At 43.4% G+C, this 18,172-nt stretch overlaps 1 protein-coding gene and 1 non-coding gene across 2 annotated transcripts in view; one reads left to right on the top strand and one right to left on the bottom strand.

Moving 5' to 3' along the window:
- DIP2C (disco interacting protein 2 homolog C) overlaps positions 1-18,172 on the top strand; it is a 218,281-nt gene that overhangs the window by 182,359 nt on the left and 17,750 nt on the right. Inside the window, 6 exon segments of the mRNA XM_049776291.1 lie at positions 5,878-6,001; positions 6,358-6,479; positions 7,612-7,723; positions 7,803-7,912; positions 14,394-14,524; positions 17,500-17,668. Of these exon segments, the coding sequence (XP_049632248.1) occupies positions 5,878-6,001; positions 6,358-6,479; positions 7,612-7,723; positions 7,803-7,912; positions 14,394-14,524; positions 17,500-17,668 (768 nt within the window).
- LOC126014745 (small nucleolar RNA SNORA51) lies at positions 3,046-3,178 on the bottom strand. Its single transcript, XR_007497743.1, has one exon. It is a non-coding gene; the product is annotated as a small nucleolar RNA SNORA51 (small nucleolar RNA).

Here is an 18,172-nt window from a genome sequence, read left to right as displayed (position 1 = left end):
TTCCTGTCTTCCACAAGCCAAAGGCAGGAACCTATTATTCCCCAAAGCATAAAGTTCAAAGTGTAAAATTACAATATCAGCCTTTTCCATAAATAGAACTTTTCTGCAAAATACATCTGTAGCTTAGGGGCCGGAGAGATAGCATGGAGGTAAGTCATTTGCTTTGCATACAGAAGGTTATGGTTCCAATCCCAGCATCCCATATGTTCCCTGAGCCTGCCAGGGGCAATTTCTGAGTGTAGAACCAGGAGTAACCCCTGAGCACTGCCAGTGTGACCCAAAAATCAAAAACCAAAAAAAAAACAAAAAACATCTGTAGTTTAAATTCTTCTTCTTCTTTTTTTTTTTTTTTTTTTTTTTTTGGGAATCTGTCCTTATAATTTTTTTTAATTCTTAATGATATTTAACCAAGCACTTTTATAGTGGAACATCCTTAGTTCCTTTCATTATAAACTTCCCTAAACAAAATGACAAGAACATTTAAATACAGTGTGTGGGGCCGGAGAGATAGCATGAAGGTAAGGTGTTTGCCTTTCATGCAGAAGGACAGTGGTTCAAATCCCGGCATCCCATATGGTCCCCTGAGCCTGCCAGGAGCGATTTCTGAGTGTGGGGCCAGGAGTGACCCCTGAGCACTGCCGGGTGTGATCCAAAATCAAAAAAACAAAAAACAAAAAAAACAAAACAAACCAGTATGAAAACAGGCTACTACATTAAAATATTCCATAAAACATTATAGCAATTAGGGAAAATATTAATTAGGAAAACTATAAAACACATTTAAACCAGCAAGACAATAATACAATAGATTGAGATAACCTTTAACAGTTAAAACACAGGAGGTTTTAAAAAATCTTTTGTTGGGCTTTGGCCAGTTTTCTCTCCTTTTTTCTTCTTTTTTCCCATTACCAAATTGTCCAGAGGCAGATAAGCTGTGGGCTTCTCCCCAGGGAGTGCGGGCTTGCCACGTGACTTTGGATCCATGGAACCCCGGGCCCCACAGGCGGTTCAGGGCTGAAGCCATGGGCACTGTCTCTTGCCTGCTCGTTAGCTGTTGCTCTTGCAGCTGCTGTTGCTGCCACCGTCAGGGAGTTTAAAGCAAGTTGGTCTTTTGTGTGTGTGTGTGTGTGTGTGTTTGTATTTTGGGTCACACCCGGCACGCTCAGGGGTTATTCCTGGCTCCACGCTCAGAAATTGCTCCTGACAGGCACGGGGGACCATATGGGACGCTGGGATTTGAACCGATGACCTCCTGCATGAAAGGCAAAATGCCTTACCTCCATGCTATCTCTCCGGCCCCGGCAAGGTGGTCTTAATCTGAAAGTCTTTTAGTTCCAAAGCCGGAATTCATATCAGGGGCTATAGGTCATCATTTAGATGTCAGTCTGCCATCAATAAAGTCTTTTTTTTTTTTTTTCATCTTTTCTTAATCAGTGGCCTCTATAAGTCTCTGCAAATTGGGAGGCTGAGGTCCTCGGAAAAAGGACCTTTTGCAGAACAGTCTCGGTTCTAGGCCTCTGAGGGGGGTGTTCCAAGCTTTCAGCACCCCCCCCCCCCACTTCACTGCCCACTTTGCCACCAGAAGGGATCTCTATCATGCTTAGATAAGGTGCTATGTGGCCCAAACTTTTAGACTCTCCAGTCTCAACTCCAGCTGAAAAGAGCCAAATTTAACCACAAGACAAGTAATCTCACCATCTTGAGGTCTTCTAGGGTCCAGAATTCAAATCCAAGTTTGAGCACCAGTATGTTGTATTAAATTAATTATAGAGTCCATGAGGTGTATGGATGGATGGTGAGACCTTTCTCGGCCAGCCCAGTGCCTGTAGGTATCAGGGTAATGACAAGGAAATGACCCACAGCCAGTCAGTAGAAGCCTGGAGACATGCAGCTTTTATTATAAGGCCCTAACCACCATAAGAGCTGAGTACCCAATACAGATGAAGGGATGTACAATTGTTTACCCCCCCAAACCTCACAGCTCCTGTCATGACCTTCTTTAGAACAATCGGTCAATGGGAGTCCTTAATACCTTGCAACTCCTGCCACGACCTCAGGACATATACAAACCTCGCTGTTACTGCTGCGAACCTTGTGGTTTCTGCCATGATCCTAGGGAAGAGTGGGCATCCCATGCTACCTCCGGACCAGGGGCAATTCTGTTTCCAGTTTTTCCCCTTGAGTCACACCCTGAACAGACCTCGGGTCTGTTCCCTTAGGTCTTCAACCTACCTCCAGAACATCTCAGAATATCCATGAGACCTTGGTATCTGTGTTGGTGATCTGGTTGGTCTGTCCTTTGATCCCAAACGAGCCCCCAAATGTTAGGGTCCAGAGTCGAAAGACGAGACCACACAAGTGAAATAAGACAAAACAAAGCTTTATTCCATCTACCCATGAGTTACAAACTGACCGGCCAGGGCCATCTCCCAGAGAGGTGACTCCACCCCTTCGGGGTCACAAGCCAGGTTATATAAGGCTAGAAGAAGAAAGTCTTGACCTTTAAGTCAATTGGCTGTTGTCTAGAGGGTTTCTAGGGTGTTTCACCATGTCCTTTTAGACATCAAGTCCTTTTGACATCATGACTAGATGCCTAGGGTGGTATAATTGATTGATAGGGCCATGGAGTCTGCCTCATTATTGTTGGGATTGAAAAATAGCCCTTAAATGGAACCTAGCCTTGTTAGCCTTAAATGGAAACTTAACATTGGTTTGACAAAATGGAATCCCTTCTACTTTAGGCTTCACACTTCTGTTTCTGCTCAGAAGTCACTCCTGGCAGGCTCAGGGGACCATATGGGATGTCACTGACCTAACCAAGGTTGGCTGTATGCAAGGCAAATTCCCTACTTGCTGTACTATGGCACAAGTCATTGTTTCTTTTGTGATGGAGAAGCTTCTTTGATGTAATCTGGTTGGTTTATCTTACTTGTGTTTGCTTAGTCAGTGCCATTGAATTCTTGAAGATGACTCTAGATGCTGTATTAGGGTGTTCTGCATGTTATATTTAGTATAATTTATGGATCTATATCTGATATCAAGATTTTTTGTCCTCCAATTCACAATACAGACCAGGCAAAGGTCCTAGGTTGAGGTGAATATGGGGTGCATTTACTGTACCTCCTCTTTTTATACAGTCAGTGTAAAGAACACAGCCTGTAGTAAGAATTGGGAGGCCTTATCTTTTCTTTCTTTCTTTTTTTTGTTTTTGTTTTTTTGATTTTTGGTTTTTGGGCCACACCCAGCGGCACTCAGGGGTTACTCCTGGCTATCTGCTCAGAAATAGCTCCTGGCAGGCACGGGGGTCCATATGGGATGCTGGGATTCGAACCAACCATCTTAGGTTCTGGGTCGGCTGCTTGCAAGGCAAACACCGCTGTGCTATCTCTCTGGCCCCATCTTTTCTTTTCTTTCTTTCTTTTTTCTTTTCTTTTCTTTTTTTTGTTTGGTTTTTTTGTTTTTTGTTTTTTTTGGGCCACTCCCGTTTGATGTTCAGGGGTTACTCCTGGCTAAGCGTTCAGAAATTGCCCCTGGCTTGGGGGGACCATATGGGGGGGATCTGTGGTCCTTTCTTGGCTAGCGCTCGCAAGGCAGACACCTTACCTCTAGCGCCACCTCACCACCCCCTTATTTTCATCTTTTAATATAGATAAATCCTTCACCAGTGCAACATTCCCATGACCAATATCCCAAGTGTCCTTCCTCTTCACCCCACACTGGCCTGTACTCTAGACAGGCTTTCTACTTCCCTCATTAAGTCACATTTTGTTAAGATAGTTCTCATTGTAATTATTTCTGTGACTGCACTACATGATCCTTGTGGTGAGCTTCATGTCAGGAGCTGGACCCTCCCAATACACCTCTATTTTGTCTCTGAGAATCACTACACAAATGTCTTTCATTTTTCTCAAAACCCATAGATGAGTGAGACCATTTTGTGTTTATCTCTCTCCCTCTGACTTATTTCATTCAGCGTAATAGATTCCATATACATCCATGTATAGGAAAATTTCATGACTTCATCTCTTCTGATGACTGCATAATATTCCATTGTGTATATGTGCCATATTTTCTTTAACCATTCATCTATTGAGGGGCATCTAGGCTGTTTCCAGAGTCTGGCTATTGTAAACAATAGCCATGTACAAAGTCAAATAAAAATGGATTTGATATCAAGATCTTTAATCCATTTTGATTTGACTTTTGTACATGAAAAGGGTCTGAGTGAGTTTTTCTGAATGTGTCCAACCAGTTTTCTCAGCACCATTTATTTTTTAAAGAAGTATCACATAATCTTCATGTTTTTAAAATACTTTCTTTTTTAGAAGTTTACATGTCTACTAGTATATGGGGGAAAAACAAGAAACAAAGAAACAGTCATATACAATTATACACAGTTTTGTCTGAAATATCCTTCCTGGTCATATTTATGTACCTATACAACTAAGCATTTGCTATGTTATTAAGATGTATACAATGTAGCACACCTCTTTTTATACCATGAATGTTTATCATTTTAAAGACCCAAAGTTAATCAAAAGTACAGAAACCAATTCAATATGGAAGGAAAAATTATAATCCAGCCTTATCAGACCTCAGGATGTCACAAAGCTTAGATGTTATGAAGTAATCAGTGAACCTTGCCTGTGATCAGGCAGGTACTTGACAGAAATACACATGCAGACCTGTGATTATCATCTCAAACTGCCTTCTAGCTTGGCTACTAGCAGGTTGCTTCTCTTCACCCTTCCTCCTCTTCCCACACCATTTCACTGACCCAAGTATAGGACTGTATTTTTCTTTAAAAGGTGGATTAACAGACTCTGTCAGAAAACAGTCATGCAGGGGCCGGAGAGATAGCACAGTGGTGAGGCGTTTGCCTTAGATGCTGAAGAATGGTGGTTTGAATCCCAGTGTCCCATATGGTCTCCCAAACCTGTAGGAGCAATTTCTGAGCATAGAGCCAGGAGTAACCCTGAGTGCTGCCGGGTGTGACCCAAAAACAAAAACAAAAAAGTCATGTCTCAAAACTTAGAAGGAATTATATGGGAATCAAATTTGCTAATATGTGCACTTTCAGACATCTATAGGATGAAGTATTCAAATAAAGATTTGCTTGTCTTGTCCTTTGTCTACTGTAGGCCATTGCATTATATGAACTGTACACATGGGTTTTAGTCTGAGGAACTTGCCACTTCTCAACTAAATTTATTTCTCCAGCTTTATTTTATTCCCTTGGCTTGTGTCTTATTTTAATTTTCTTTTTACCCTTCCTCTGAAGAAACCTGTATGTACTCAGCAGCTGCAGTCAAGTGTTAGCTGACCCTCTTCTCTGCAACAGGGTCTACCCCTCCAAGATGTTACCTGGCTGGATTGCAGAGGACTGACTAAACACAAGTCAGCTCTCTAAAGAATACTTTTGGCTAAGTCAGATCCTAGGGTTTTATTATTGTAAATAAGGAAGTTCTTTTTTCCACCTTCTGAAAGTTCTCTCGCACACCCTACCCTGTGCATGGCTGTGGGGGTGGCAGTCTCCCTGACATGCTGTTCCAGTAACTCGTGATCCTTGCAGCTCCCCTTCGTGTGGTGTGATGCTGCAGGCCACTTCCTTTGCATTTTCTGTACCTGTGATGTTCTGTCCACCATAACAGTGCCTGTTGGTGCCCCATCCCCAAGTGTCCTTCCTGTGCCCTTGGGAGCGAAATATCCAAGTGTAAAGATTCTGGAGTGTAGCCTCTTTTAGGGGCACAATGAGAACTTTCCAGAGCGGAGGTTGCACACCCGAACAGGTGGAGCGTGATACGAGGAGGGTGTGGCCTAAGTTGTCTCCTTGGAACATTCAGGGTGACTCTTACTACGTGCTCTTGTGATGTGCAGGGCACCATAGCCAACTCTCTGACCTGTGTCCAGCTTCACAAGCGAGCTGAGAAGATTGCCGTGATGCTTATGGAGAGGGGTCACCTGCAAGATGGAGACCATGTGGCTCTTGTTTACCCACCAGGTGAGCAGCAGAAATCATGGGGCTGTGCAGGGCCTCCCATGCTGTATGCATGTATACATGTATACATCTTAATAACATAACAAATAGGCCTCCTGCTATAGTACATGCCTCAGAGGATGCTCAGGCTGTCAGATCCAGGTTGGTTCAGTTCTCTGCTGAGGAGACAATTTTCTAGGCTTCCTTCAGTCTTGCACGACAGAGCTAGACATCTTAGACCAGCTTCTTAAAGACATGCCTGAAAGTGCTTTTATGGGCTACTGTGGCTGGCTTCTGGTGTCCCTGGATGGCCAATGCTCAGATGGGTGAGTGCAGGAGATGCAGTGTCCTGAATGACACTTTGGGTCTTCTCCCTGTAGGGATCGATCTCATCGCAGCCTTCTATGGCTGCTTGTATGCAGGCTGCGTGCCCATCACCGTTCGCCCGCCTCACCCGCAGAACATTGCCACTACACTGCCCACCGTGAAGATGATCGTGGAGGTAATGCTACCTGGCCCACGGAATCTGAGGCAGGGTGAGGTGCATGGTACCCATAGTATCTAAGAGCATGGGGTATGGCCTCAGCTTCAGCTTCCTGGGACTTCTCATCTACTTGTGGGAACCAGGGTTGGTACTGTGCACAGACTTAGAGCCCAGAGGCACCTATGTTCTTCTGATGTGCCAAAAGTGCCCCCCAGAGAGAGAAGTACCCTCCAGTAAGTGAGGAAAGTTCTCCAGACAATGGTACCCCTCCCCCCAGCTATGGAAACCAAGTCAAAGTTGCACCATTTCCAGTACTTGCTATTGAGAAAGGCCCTGGTCTGAGACAGGCTTTGATGATCCATTCTACAGGGTGGAGACCATGTGGCTTTTGTCTACCCACCAGGTGAGCAGCATACATCATGGGGCTCTGCAGGGGCTCACACAGAGCCTCCTGCTATAGTACATGCCTCAAAGGATGCTCATTCTTTATTACCTGGAGAATTGTGAGGAGGGGGTCATGAGGGACCCCACAAGAGAACCATCACAGGACACCCCCCACCCCCGTTCAAGAAATGGTCACAGACATCAGTCACCGTGGGCTTTTTTCTTTCTTCTTTGTTTACTTATTTTGGGTTTGGGCCACAACCATTTGTGCTCAGAGATACTCCTGGCTGCATCCAGGAAGCATTCCTGTCAGTCCTCTAGATAACATATATATCATATGAGATGCCAGGGACTGAGTACGGGTCTGCCATATGCTAGGCAAACTCTCTTCCTGCTGTACTCTCACCCAGGCCTCTTTCCTTTATATTTTTTCTGGTTGGACTTTGGTCGAGTCATACTCTGTGGTACTCAGGTAGTACTCAGGTACTACCGTGGACTTAACTCTCACTGCTGACAGCATTCAGGTGACCATTGTGGTGCCAGGGATCAAACCCGAGTTCCTGCATGTGAAGCATGTGTTTCAGCCTGATGAGCTGCCATCCCCTGCTCTCAGTCCCCTGATCCTTGGTATGACTCACCAAGCCTGACCCACTAGATTCTCTGTGCCCTCAGTGCTTCACAGTACTGCCTGCTGGATAGGGACCTATGTGCTAGGCACAGCCCTATGACTTAGCCCTTCTCTTCACTCTTTGTTTCCAACTCCCAGGTGAGTCGCTCTGCCTGTTTGATGACAACACAGCTCATCTGTAAATTGCTACGGTCCAGGGAGGCTGCTGCTGCTGTAGATATCAGGGCATGGCCTCCCATCCTGGACACAGGTAAGTTCCAGCAGCAGCCAGGCAGTTGGCTCTCTGCTCTCCTCCAGCCAGTTTGCTGAAATTGTGCTGTGCTCTTCAGATGATTTGCCAAAGAAGCGGCCGGCTCAGATCTACAAACCGTCCAACCCAGACACGCTCGCCTATCTTGATTTCAGCGTGTCCACCACAGGGATGCTAGCTGGAGTGAAGGTGAGATGATTGTTTTCTCAGAGCAGGTGCATGTGAGGGGTCTACAGGTCTCCTCTTAGCTGTGAGATTCATCACCATTTCATGGGTCAGCCAGTGACACCAAAATAAACACTGGAGCAATGTTCAGAGAAAGGGAGGTATTATTGTTGAGTTATAGAGATTCCCTGTATTGTGATATATGATTCTGATGAGATATATGGTTAACAGATATTTTCACCCATTTGTAGATTGCCTTTTTACTATTTAGTCTATGTAGTATAATTTTATTTTTATTTTATGAAGTCCAATTTGAACACTGTTTCTTTTCTCACCTTTCTCTTTGGTGTGATGTCCAAGAATTTAATTTGTTGCCAAATCTAAGGTCTAGTGGATTTTCTCCTATTTCTTTTAAGAGTTTTATAGCTTTTTATGCCTTATATTTATATTCTTGGTTAATTTGAATTGAATTTTGTAAATTATATTTGCTAAGAATCTAAACTATTCTTTTACATGTGATTATCCAGTTTACTAGCATTTGTAGAAAAGACTGCCTTTCCCCATAGAATAGCCTTGATACCCTGGTCATATAGGATTTGACCACATTTGGATGAAATGTACGTCTGTTTCTTGTGCTAGTACCTCCCTATGTGCCTTTGTAATCCGTTTTTTAAAAATTTTATTTAATTAGGTTTTTGGGCCACACCCAGTGACGCTCAGAGGTTACTCCTGGATACATGCTCAGAAATCTCTCCTGGCTTGGGGGGACCATATGGGATGCCAGGGATAGAACCTAGGTCTGACCTGGGCAGCTATGTACAAGGCAAATGTCCTACCGCTGTGCTATCACCTCTGACCCCTGTAATCCATTTTTTAATCAGGAAATATGATTTTCTTTAACTTCTTAGGTGGTTTAGAATAATTATGGTTTTTTTGAAAGTCCTTATGAATTTTATAACTTGAGCTAGAGAGATTGTACAGTACTTGCCTTGCATGCTCTTAACCCTGATTACAGTCTCCCACATCCACATAGTTCTTTAAGCCCTGCCAGGAGAATCCCCTGAGCACAGAGCTAAGAGCTAAGCCCTAAGCACTGCTGGATGTGGCCTCTCAAAATTAAAGATATTTCTATTTTTAAGAACAGAGAGATAGTATAGTATCAGATTATATATAGAATAGATAGTATAGGATTAAAACACTTGTACATCCCACCAATCTTGGTTTTTATTCTCAGTACCAGGTTTGTTCCCTGAATACCACCCTGGGTCACTCTTAAGTAGAGCCAGGAGTGAGCTCTTAGCACTACCTGGTATGGTCTCAGAACCAAAACAAAACAAAATAATTTTTTTTCCCTAGGGGCTGGAGGGAGTACAGTGAATAAAGTGCTTGCTTTGCATTTGGCCAACCCAGGTTCTGTCCCTGTCATCATTAAGGGTCCTCCTATTCCTACCACCCTCCAAGAATGATCCAGGAGAATAGAGCCAGGAGTATGCCCAAGCATTACTGGGTGTAACCTACCCCCAAATTAATTTTTGCAAGTTTGATAAAGATTTATTGTGTCTATCATTTTTTAAATAATATCTTTATTTAAAAAAAAAAAGGGGGGGGGGCCGGGAAGGTGGCGCTAGAGGTAAGGTGTCTGCCTTACAAGCGCTAGCGTAGGACGGACCGCGGTTCGATCCCCCGGCGTCCCATATGGTCTCCCCAAGCCAGGGGCGATTTCTGAGCTCATAGCCAGGAGTAACCCCTGAGCGTCAAACGGGTGTGGCCCAAAAACCAAAAAAAAAATAAAAATAAAAAAAATAATATCTTTATTTAAGCACCATGATTATAAACATGTTTGTAGTTGGGTTTCAGTTATAAAAAAAGAACACCCCCCCTTATCCAGTGCAACATTTCCATCACTAATTCCTCCCATCTCCCACCTCCCCCAGCCTCCGCCTGTATTTGAGAAAGGTATTCGATTTCTCTCATTCATTATCATTGTCATGATAGTTGTTAGTATAGTTATTTCTCTAAACTTACCACTCTTTGTGGTAAGCTTTATCTTGTGGGCCAGTCTTTCCAGTCTCATCTTTATTGTCTCTGGGTGTTACTACAATAATGTCTTTTATTTTTCTTAAATCCCACAGATGAGTGAGACTATTCTGTGTCTATCTCTCCAAATTATTTCACTCAGCATAGTTTCCATGTACATCCATGTATAGGATCATTTTATGACTTCATTTTTCCTGACAGCTGCATAGTATTCCATTGTGTATATGTACCACAGTTTCTTTGGCCACTCATTGGTTATTGGGCATCTGGGTTGTTTCCAGATTCTAGCTATTGTAAATAATGCTGTAATGAATATTAGGTGTGCAGAAGGCATTTTTTTCATTATGTTTTTGTGTTTCTTGTATATATCCCTAGGAGTAATATTGCTGGATCATATGGGAGTTCAATTTCCAGTTTTTTGAGGAATCTCCATATTGTTTTCCATAAAGTTTGGACTAGATGGCATTCCCACCAACAGTGAATGAAAATTCCTTTCTCTCTCCCCACATTCCTGATTGTTCTTGTTTTTTTTTGTTGTTGTTGTTCTTTTTTTTTTTTTTTTTTTTTTTTTTTTGTGATGTGTGCCAGTCTCTGTGATGTGAGATGGTATGTGTATCATTTTCAGTATCTTTGGCATCTCTGAATATGGTGTGTTTCTACCTCCTTTCATTTCTTTCAGCAATAGTTACAGTTTTCTTTGTATAATTTTTTTACCTTAATTAGAAAATATTTCATTAATTATGATGCTATTTTAAATAGAGTTTTCTTGATTTTCTTTCAGGTGTACATAGTGTATAAACATAATTGACATTTTTGCATTGGCTTTGTGACCTGATATTTTGCTGAATATTTTGTGGACTCTTTTTGGGTTTCTCAAATATATATATTTATATTTTTCATATATATTTATGTAGTAAATAAATATATATTTCAGAGTTCTGCCACACTCATATATTTATTTTTATATAATGTATATAATATATATATTTATATTTTTTATCTGTGAAGAGCTCATCTTTCTCCCTGTTACCAACTTGTGTGAATTCTTTTTCATAACTGATTACTTCTGCTAGAACTTCCAGTACCATTGGACAAAGATGTATTCCCTTGTTTTTCTTCCTGGTCTTAGATGGAAAGCTTGGTCTTTCACTTCAGAGTGTGGTCTTCATTGTGGGTCTTCTTGTTTTACTTTTATTATGTTGATCTTCTTTTCTTTCATTATTTTCATTGATTTTTCATTGAAGAGATGTGGATTCTTGTTAGGTGATGTATTTTTGCCTCACTATATTTTTCCCCTTCAATCTGTTGCTAAAATATGTCACACTGATTTTTATATGTTAAGCCTTTCTTGAATTTCAGGAATATATCCCACTTGGTCATAATCTAGAACCCTCTCAATATGCTGCTGAACTTGATTTATAACAAGGGCATACTTGTTTTATTGGTGTTTGCTGAGCTGCACTGAGATACAGAACCCAATTTGCATGCACTTGCTTGCATAGTGAGCTCTGTCAGGATTTCTTTTGCCTCCTAAGCTAAGAATGTGGGAACGATGATTAGAGCTGATCTTGGGCACCTGACCTGATGGGGCACCCTGGGTTTTCCCCACTCCCAGGCCAGCTGCGGAGATTGGCCTAGGGTGGGTCTTGAGCTCTGGTCCTTTGGGCCTGGGAGGGCCTTCCTCCCTTCCTGGGGCAGGATTTTCAGCCGGCACGGGCTGGCTCCTGGCAGACCTCCGTATGTGCCAGGGGCCATTTGGCCCGGCCTAGGGTAGGGGGGCCCGGACCTGGGTCACCCGACCCCCTTCTCCCCCTTTCCTCCGGATCTCCAGGTGGGTTTCTGGGAGGACCTGATGGGGCACCCTGGGTTTTCCCCACTCCCAGGCCAGCTGCGGAGATTGGCCTAGGGTGGGGCTTGAGCTCCTGAGATTGGCTTGGGGGGTGGTGTTTGATCTGTGGGGTGGCAGATAGCTGGTCAGTTATACTCAGGCTGTCACTGGCAATTTCATACTAGTCTACATGATGCAAACCGCGCGGGGGAACATATACTCCTCCCAACCATCAGTACCCCCGATTTACCCTTCTTAACTTCAATAATACACAGTTCTATTCTCAGACCAAAGACATACAGTGGATCTAACAATCCCAGAACTATTTAGAAGGACATAAATTGAACACATATATCTTTTGAATATTTTATGTATATTTTCTTTAACGCTGTAACTCTCTCTATATTCTTCTACCATGATGTTTCTATCCACTTTTCATCTTGTCTTTTCTTTGTAAGCTGTTCAGTAAGGATTGTTGGTGGAACTGTCCCTCAGTTTAATGCCTATGATTGAACTATGTCATGGAAATTGCTGGTCTTGTTCCTATTGCCTCCAGATGCACCAATAACGCTTCATGGCATTGATCCTTCTTTGCATAGACACATTAAAATAGGAAAACACTATACCTACAGATAAGTTCTTATCTAATAAATCTCAGTACAATGTACCTTACACCCTGAACATTGATATAATGACCTGGCACGGGCCTCAGAAGAATGGGCATCCTCCATTCACGCTAGAATCAGGCAAGCTATCTACGAAACATCCAAGGTCTTTTATAGCAACAGCTGGAAGCAGTCCTCTACCAGGAAAGACACTACCAGGGGTCTGACATCGACCTCCTAAAAAGAGACTTCCGTTTACACTGAGAAGACTTGACAACAACAGTGACCTGCTCTACAGGACATGGTTCTCTCTAGTGCCCCTTAAGTGTGAGGTGAAACGAGAGGATGCTCTGCACCATCCTGACTGCAATATGAGATATGTAGACTCCAGGACCTTTAATACAGAAGCATGATACCAACAACAGAGTCTATGTGAGGAATGGAGGTGTATTGCCACTACAGACGATGACTTGAATTGGACAAACTAGTTTGCCTGGAGCCTAGAGTCAGTCCTGTGCCAGGAAACTTCAGGGGTAGGGTCTCCTTGTATTTAGACCATAATTTTTCTTTCCATGTCCCTTATATTTTGATGGACCTATGCAAACAAATGCCACTCTAACACCATTTTTTACTATTTTCCCTTGACTCCAATCCTTAAGAAAAACAACCCACTAAAACTTTTGAGGTTAATTTAAACTAGCAAGCATGTGCATGGAACTAGATAAATGTACTTTGCCCTCAATGTTTAAGGAGTTACATAAGTCTAATCTCTTTGGATTATATTGTGTGCTGCTAAGAAATAGTATGTAATACAACTGGGGATTTGAGGGACAAATTAATTGTATTGTACATGGGTTCAGTTTTGTTTTTCTTAATTTTCTTTGGTTGAAAGATCAAGGCTGGGATATCATCGATGGGTCTACCGAGAATTCTGTTTATGGGTGATTGGGCTTCCACTTTAACTTTACCCTGTCCTCTTTCTTAAAATAAAGAAAAAAAAAAAGAAAGAAAAAAGAAAGAAGAAAGGAAGAAAGAGCTGATCTTGGTATTTCCTAGAGATAGAAGCAAATCTCATGACCCTAGCCACATGGTTTCTTGAAGCCAATATGGTGACTTTGGGAAAGAAAGAACTGAAAGAACTCCATTTTTGGTGGCTGTTCTGTTGATTCTGTGTGACCTTCCATGGGCTCAGTGAAACATGCAGACTGGCCCCCTGGGACAAACTTCTTATCTTAAATGTCACAGAGAAAGGCCCTCTCCTGTTTTCTGTCCCCTTTCATGTGAAGACATATGGCTGCTGTTAAAGCATTTGGTGGGTCTCCCTAAGTGCGGCCAAACTCTGAAAGACCCATCCACATTTCTGCCACTGCCTCTTCCCATAAACAGGGGTATTCAGAGCATGCATGAACCTCCATATTCCTTCTCCCCTCAGTTTGATTTGCTAGAAAATTTATGCATTTCATACCATTTCACAGTGTTTTGAGGGATTCACCTTAATCATAATGTACCTGGACATCAGTGTTGTTTGAGAGTCTCTTTGCTAACAGATCGAGGTTGGACTTTTGTCACATAATGAGCATCTTTCTTTTGTGGTTCTGGAAAGTGTATGGCTCACAAAAGTCTCTGCTCTGATCTGCTTCTCCCAAGGTGGGCCATTCAAGTGCTGTGCCCTGGGCCTAGGAGCAGGATGGGTAAGGTGTGCTTCCTGCCCAGAGAGATTGACAGCCACTAGTCCCACCCTCTGTGCCCTGCACTAGGGAGTAAAATGGACAGTGCTGATATTGCCCATGTTGCTTCTCTCGCTATTTAGGGTCTAGAAGACTAAGAGATTTGTATTATGGTTGGTTCATCAGAGTAAAAGGTCAGATGAGGACAACTGCTCACTCTTTCCCACCTGTCGGAACCAAAACTTGATTATAGTATTTCACCTATCTTTGGATCTCGAGTATCAGGCTCCAGTATCTAGGCATGTGTTATATGTGGGGGCCTGGACAGATGTTAGGCTACTGCATTTAATGTGCCTCTCCTCTTACAGATGTCTCATGCCGCCACCAGTGCCTTTTGCCGTTCAATTAAGCTGCAGTGTGAGCTCTACCCCTCTAGAGAAGTGGCCATCTGTCTGGATCCTTACTGTGGTCTCGGGTTTGTCCTGTGGTGTCTCTGCAGGTGAGTTCCTTCCTACATGTTCTTGGTGAGTGTCTTGCAGAGAAGATGACTCTGGGGAGGTTTGTTGGAGGAGCAGTGCTTATTTATACCATGGTATTTGCTGAGGCCAACAGTTGGGCCTTCCAGGGCCATAGTCATAGGTATTTACTGAGGGCCTGTGTCTGTGATAGTTTTTGTCTAGGCAACATAAATGCACACAGAGACTAGATATGAATAGATACTTAAAATTATTGTATTCTTTTTTTTTTTTTTTTTTTTTGGTTTTTGGGCCACACCTGGCGGTGCTCAGGGGTTACTCCTGGCTGTCTGCTCAGAAATAGCTCCTGGCAGGCACGGGGGACCATATGGGACACCAGGATTCGAACCAATCACCTTAGGTCCTGGATCGGCTGCTTGCAAGGCAAACGCAGCGCTGCTATCTCTCCGGGCCCAAATTATTGTATTCTTGGGCTGAAGTGATAGCACAGAGGTAGGACGTTTGCCTTAAACATGGCCAACCTGGGATGGACCTCAGTTTGATCCTGGACATTCTATATGGTCCCTCCCTCAAGCCTCCCAGGAGCGATTTCTGAGTGCAGAGCCAGGGGTAACCCATGAGCACCACCAGATGTGGCCCAAAAGCAAAAAACCCAAAATGTTGTAATCCAAATTCCAGCAGGGGGCCAGTGTGATAGCACAGCAGGCAAGGCATATAGCCCTCTTGGGTTGAATCTTTGATATCCTACATGGTCCCCTGAGCCCAGAAGGAGTGATGTTTGAGCTCAGAGCCAGGAGTAAGCCTGAGACTATCAAGTGTGACCCAGAAACCAAAAACAGAAATAAAAATCAAAAGCCCAGTAGCTGGAGAAAGAATGAGCCATACTTGCCATGGGTGCACAGCAGAATTAGCTATAGCTTTTGAAACTTTGCAGAGTGTAAAGAACCAGACTACACATGTATGACCTGAATCTTTGCAGGTCAGAGGTAGAACTCTGGCCGATGGGCACAGCAGTGGACTCCAGTCTGGTCTTCAGGCAGGAAGCTTCCTAGAATTTCACTGTGGTGGGCTATAGACCAGTGTGCTGAAAGCTTGTCAACATGAATGGGTCACCTGGATAGAGCTGTCACAAGTAATAGAAGACACCTTGTGGAGTAGTGGAGCAAGGACATGATTGTGCATCTAGTACTGCTGCAGTCTGTCATGGAGGAGGTCATCCCTTGTGGTTTATAAGTCCTGGGAGCTCATGTGTTAAATAAATCCACGGATTGTGAAATCACCCCACACACTGTGTTTCCACCCTTAAGCCAGACAGGTCTGATGAAGGTAGGGTAGCGACAATGAATTAATAAACCAAGCCAGTCATGAGAGAGTCATTGAACCATTTTGTTTTTGTCTTGTGGTCTCTCTGAGTGTGCCAAAGCCACTTTCTCTATTCTCAGTACAAAATTCAGCATGGCAGTAAGATCCAGGTGGACTGGGCCCGGAGAGATAGCACAGCGGCGTTTGCCTTGCAAGCAGCCGATCCAGGACCAAAGGTGGTTGGTTCGAATCTCGGTGTCCCATATGGTCCCCCGTGCCTGCCAGGAGCTATTTCTGAGCAGACAGCCAGGAGTAACCCCTGAGCACCTCCGGGTGTGGCCCAAAAACCAAAAAAAAAAAAAAAAAAGATCCAGGTGGGCTTTCACATATCAAAGGGCTAGGTGAAAAGGAAAGAAGAAATTGGGGGATCACCCTTATTTTAGGTTAATAACTGGGTGTCATTTTACACTCATGGACACAGCAGTTTCTGTTTTTTCCAGGGTAAGAATATGAAATCGTTGAGTTATACATGTGAACATCTTAAGATTACTAAATTTTCTCTTTTTGGGGGGGGGTGTTGGGTCACACCAGGTGGTTATTAGGGATTATTCCTGGCTCTGCACTCAGAAATCACCCCTGGAAGGCTTGGAGGGACCATATGGGCTGCCGGAAATCAAACACAATCCATCCTGTTTTGGCTGTGTGCAAGGCAAACGCCCTACCGCTGTGCTATTTCTCTGGTCCCTAAAGTGTCTTTTTGATCCTCTTATTGTCAGTCATGTTACTTTTAATGTAGATCTTATTTTCTGTTTGCAGCAAATTGGGGCTAAGATACAGGTCTCCTGATTACTCCAAGACTGGCCCCTAACCACAGAACTGGAATAAATGCTGAGCACTCCTGAGCATGTTCCCTAACTCTCCTAAAAGTAACTTTATTCGGGCCTGGAGAGATAGCACAGTGGTGTTTGCCTTGCAAGTAGCCGATCCAGGACCAAAGGTGGTTGGTTCGAATCCCAGTGTCCCATATGGTCCCCCGTGCCTGCCAGGAGCTATTTCTGAGCAGATAGCCAGGAGTAACCCCTGAGCACCGCTGGGTGTGGCCCAAAAACCAAAAAAAAAAAAAAGTAACTTTATTCTTTTAAACTACACTTGTTTAAGCTACTGGTGATTAATGAAACTCTGTAACCTGTCATTTTTCTGAATATGTTTTCTTCTCTCTTCTAGTGAATTGTTTGGGTCCTTTTTTCCCATGTTCTTTTATTGTCTCTGAATTTGTGTTTCTAACCATTAAAGTCTCTAACCAGGATAGACCCACTTCTCAAGGACCCTTTGGTCTTAGAGTCTTAAATTTCGTGGTGTCAGCCTATTGGAGCAAAATCATGTAAACTGATGATGGCTGTGTCCTTCTGACTTACCTGGGACAGAGAACTGCAGCTTTGCTAATACATGGTCTGGAGTCTAGGCAGCTTTACAATTTTCTCTCTCTTTCCCATTGTGCAAGAGATTATAGTGGCCAGAGCAGTTCAGCCAAGCTCTAAAGGGGAGCTCAGCAGAGCCAGAATCCCAGATGCATTTGTGCTTTCACAACACCCTTCACTCAGGTTCACTCAGTGTTTGCAGATAAAGTCTCGCTATACAGCTCCCTTGGCACCCAGTGCCCCTAGTGATACAAGTCCTGATCTGCCTCTTCCCACAGTGTGTATTCTGGCCACCAGTCCATCCTTATCCCACCATCAGAGTTGGAAACCAACCCTGCCTTGTGGCTCCTTGCAGTGAGTCAGTACAAAGTCCGGGATACGTTCTGCTCCTACTCGGTAATGGAACTCTGCACCAAGGGCCTGGGCTCACAGACGGAATCCCTTAAGGTAAGCAGCCCTGTCCCCTCGAGTATGCAGACTCTCAGTGCTCAGGGAAGCTACCAGCCTCAGCTTGGGAATGGTATTGTGATGTTCACGCTGCCATTCCTGAGGCCGTACCTGAGGCTGACCAGCCCCTCCTAGAACCTGATGGCATCCCACCACCACATGCTCAAAAGCCTTTTCTGTTTCTTCCCTGAAAAAAAGGAAAAAACCTGGAATGAGTTCCTTTGTTTTTGAATTCACTTCATATTTTTACACCAATACTAGTATTTAAGTACCGCAGTTTGAGTCTTGTCATTCATTCTTTGCTTTGTTATCAAGCGAGAAGTGGTTTCTTTGCACTTAATTATCATTTTGTGAGAATAACTGCAGTTTACCATACTTCTGTTACGTTCTTTTCATAAACATGTTTTCAGGTAAATCTAGCCTTATTCTTAAGTAATAAGGAACTTTTTTTTAAATTAGGAACTTTTGTGGTTTTTTTTTTTTTTTTTTGGTTTTTGGGCCACA

This window comes from Suncus etruscus, chromosome 7 (assembly GCF_024139225.1).
Source record: "Suncus etruscus isolate mSunEtr1 chromosome 7, mSunEtr1.pri.cur, whole genome shotgun sequence".
Taxonomy (NCBI): Eukaryota; Metazoa; Chordata; class Mammalia; order Eulipotyphla; family Soricidae; genus Suncus; species Suncus etruscus.
The sequence above is the reverse complement of the archived record's forward strand: the minus strand, read 5'-3'. Positions and strand labels throughout refer to the sequence as shown.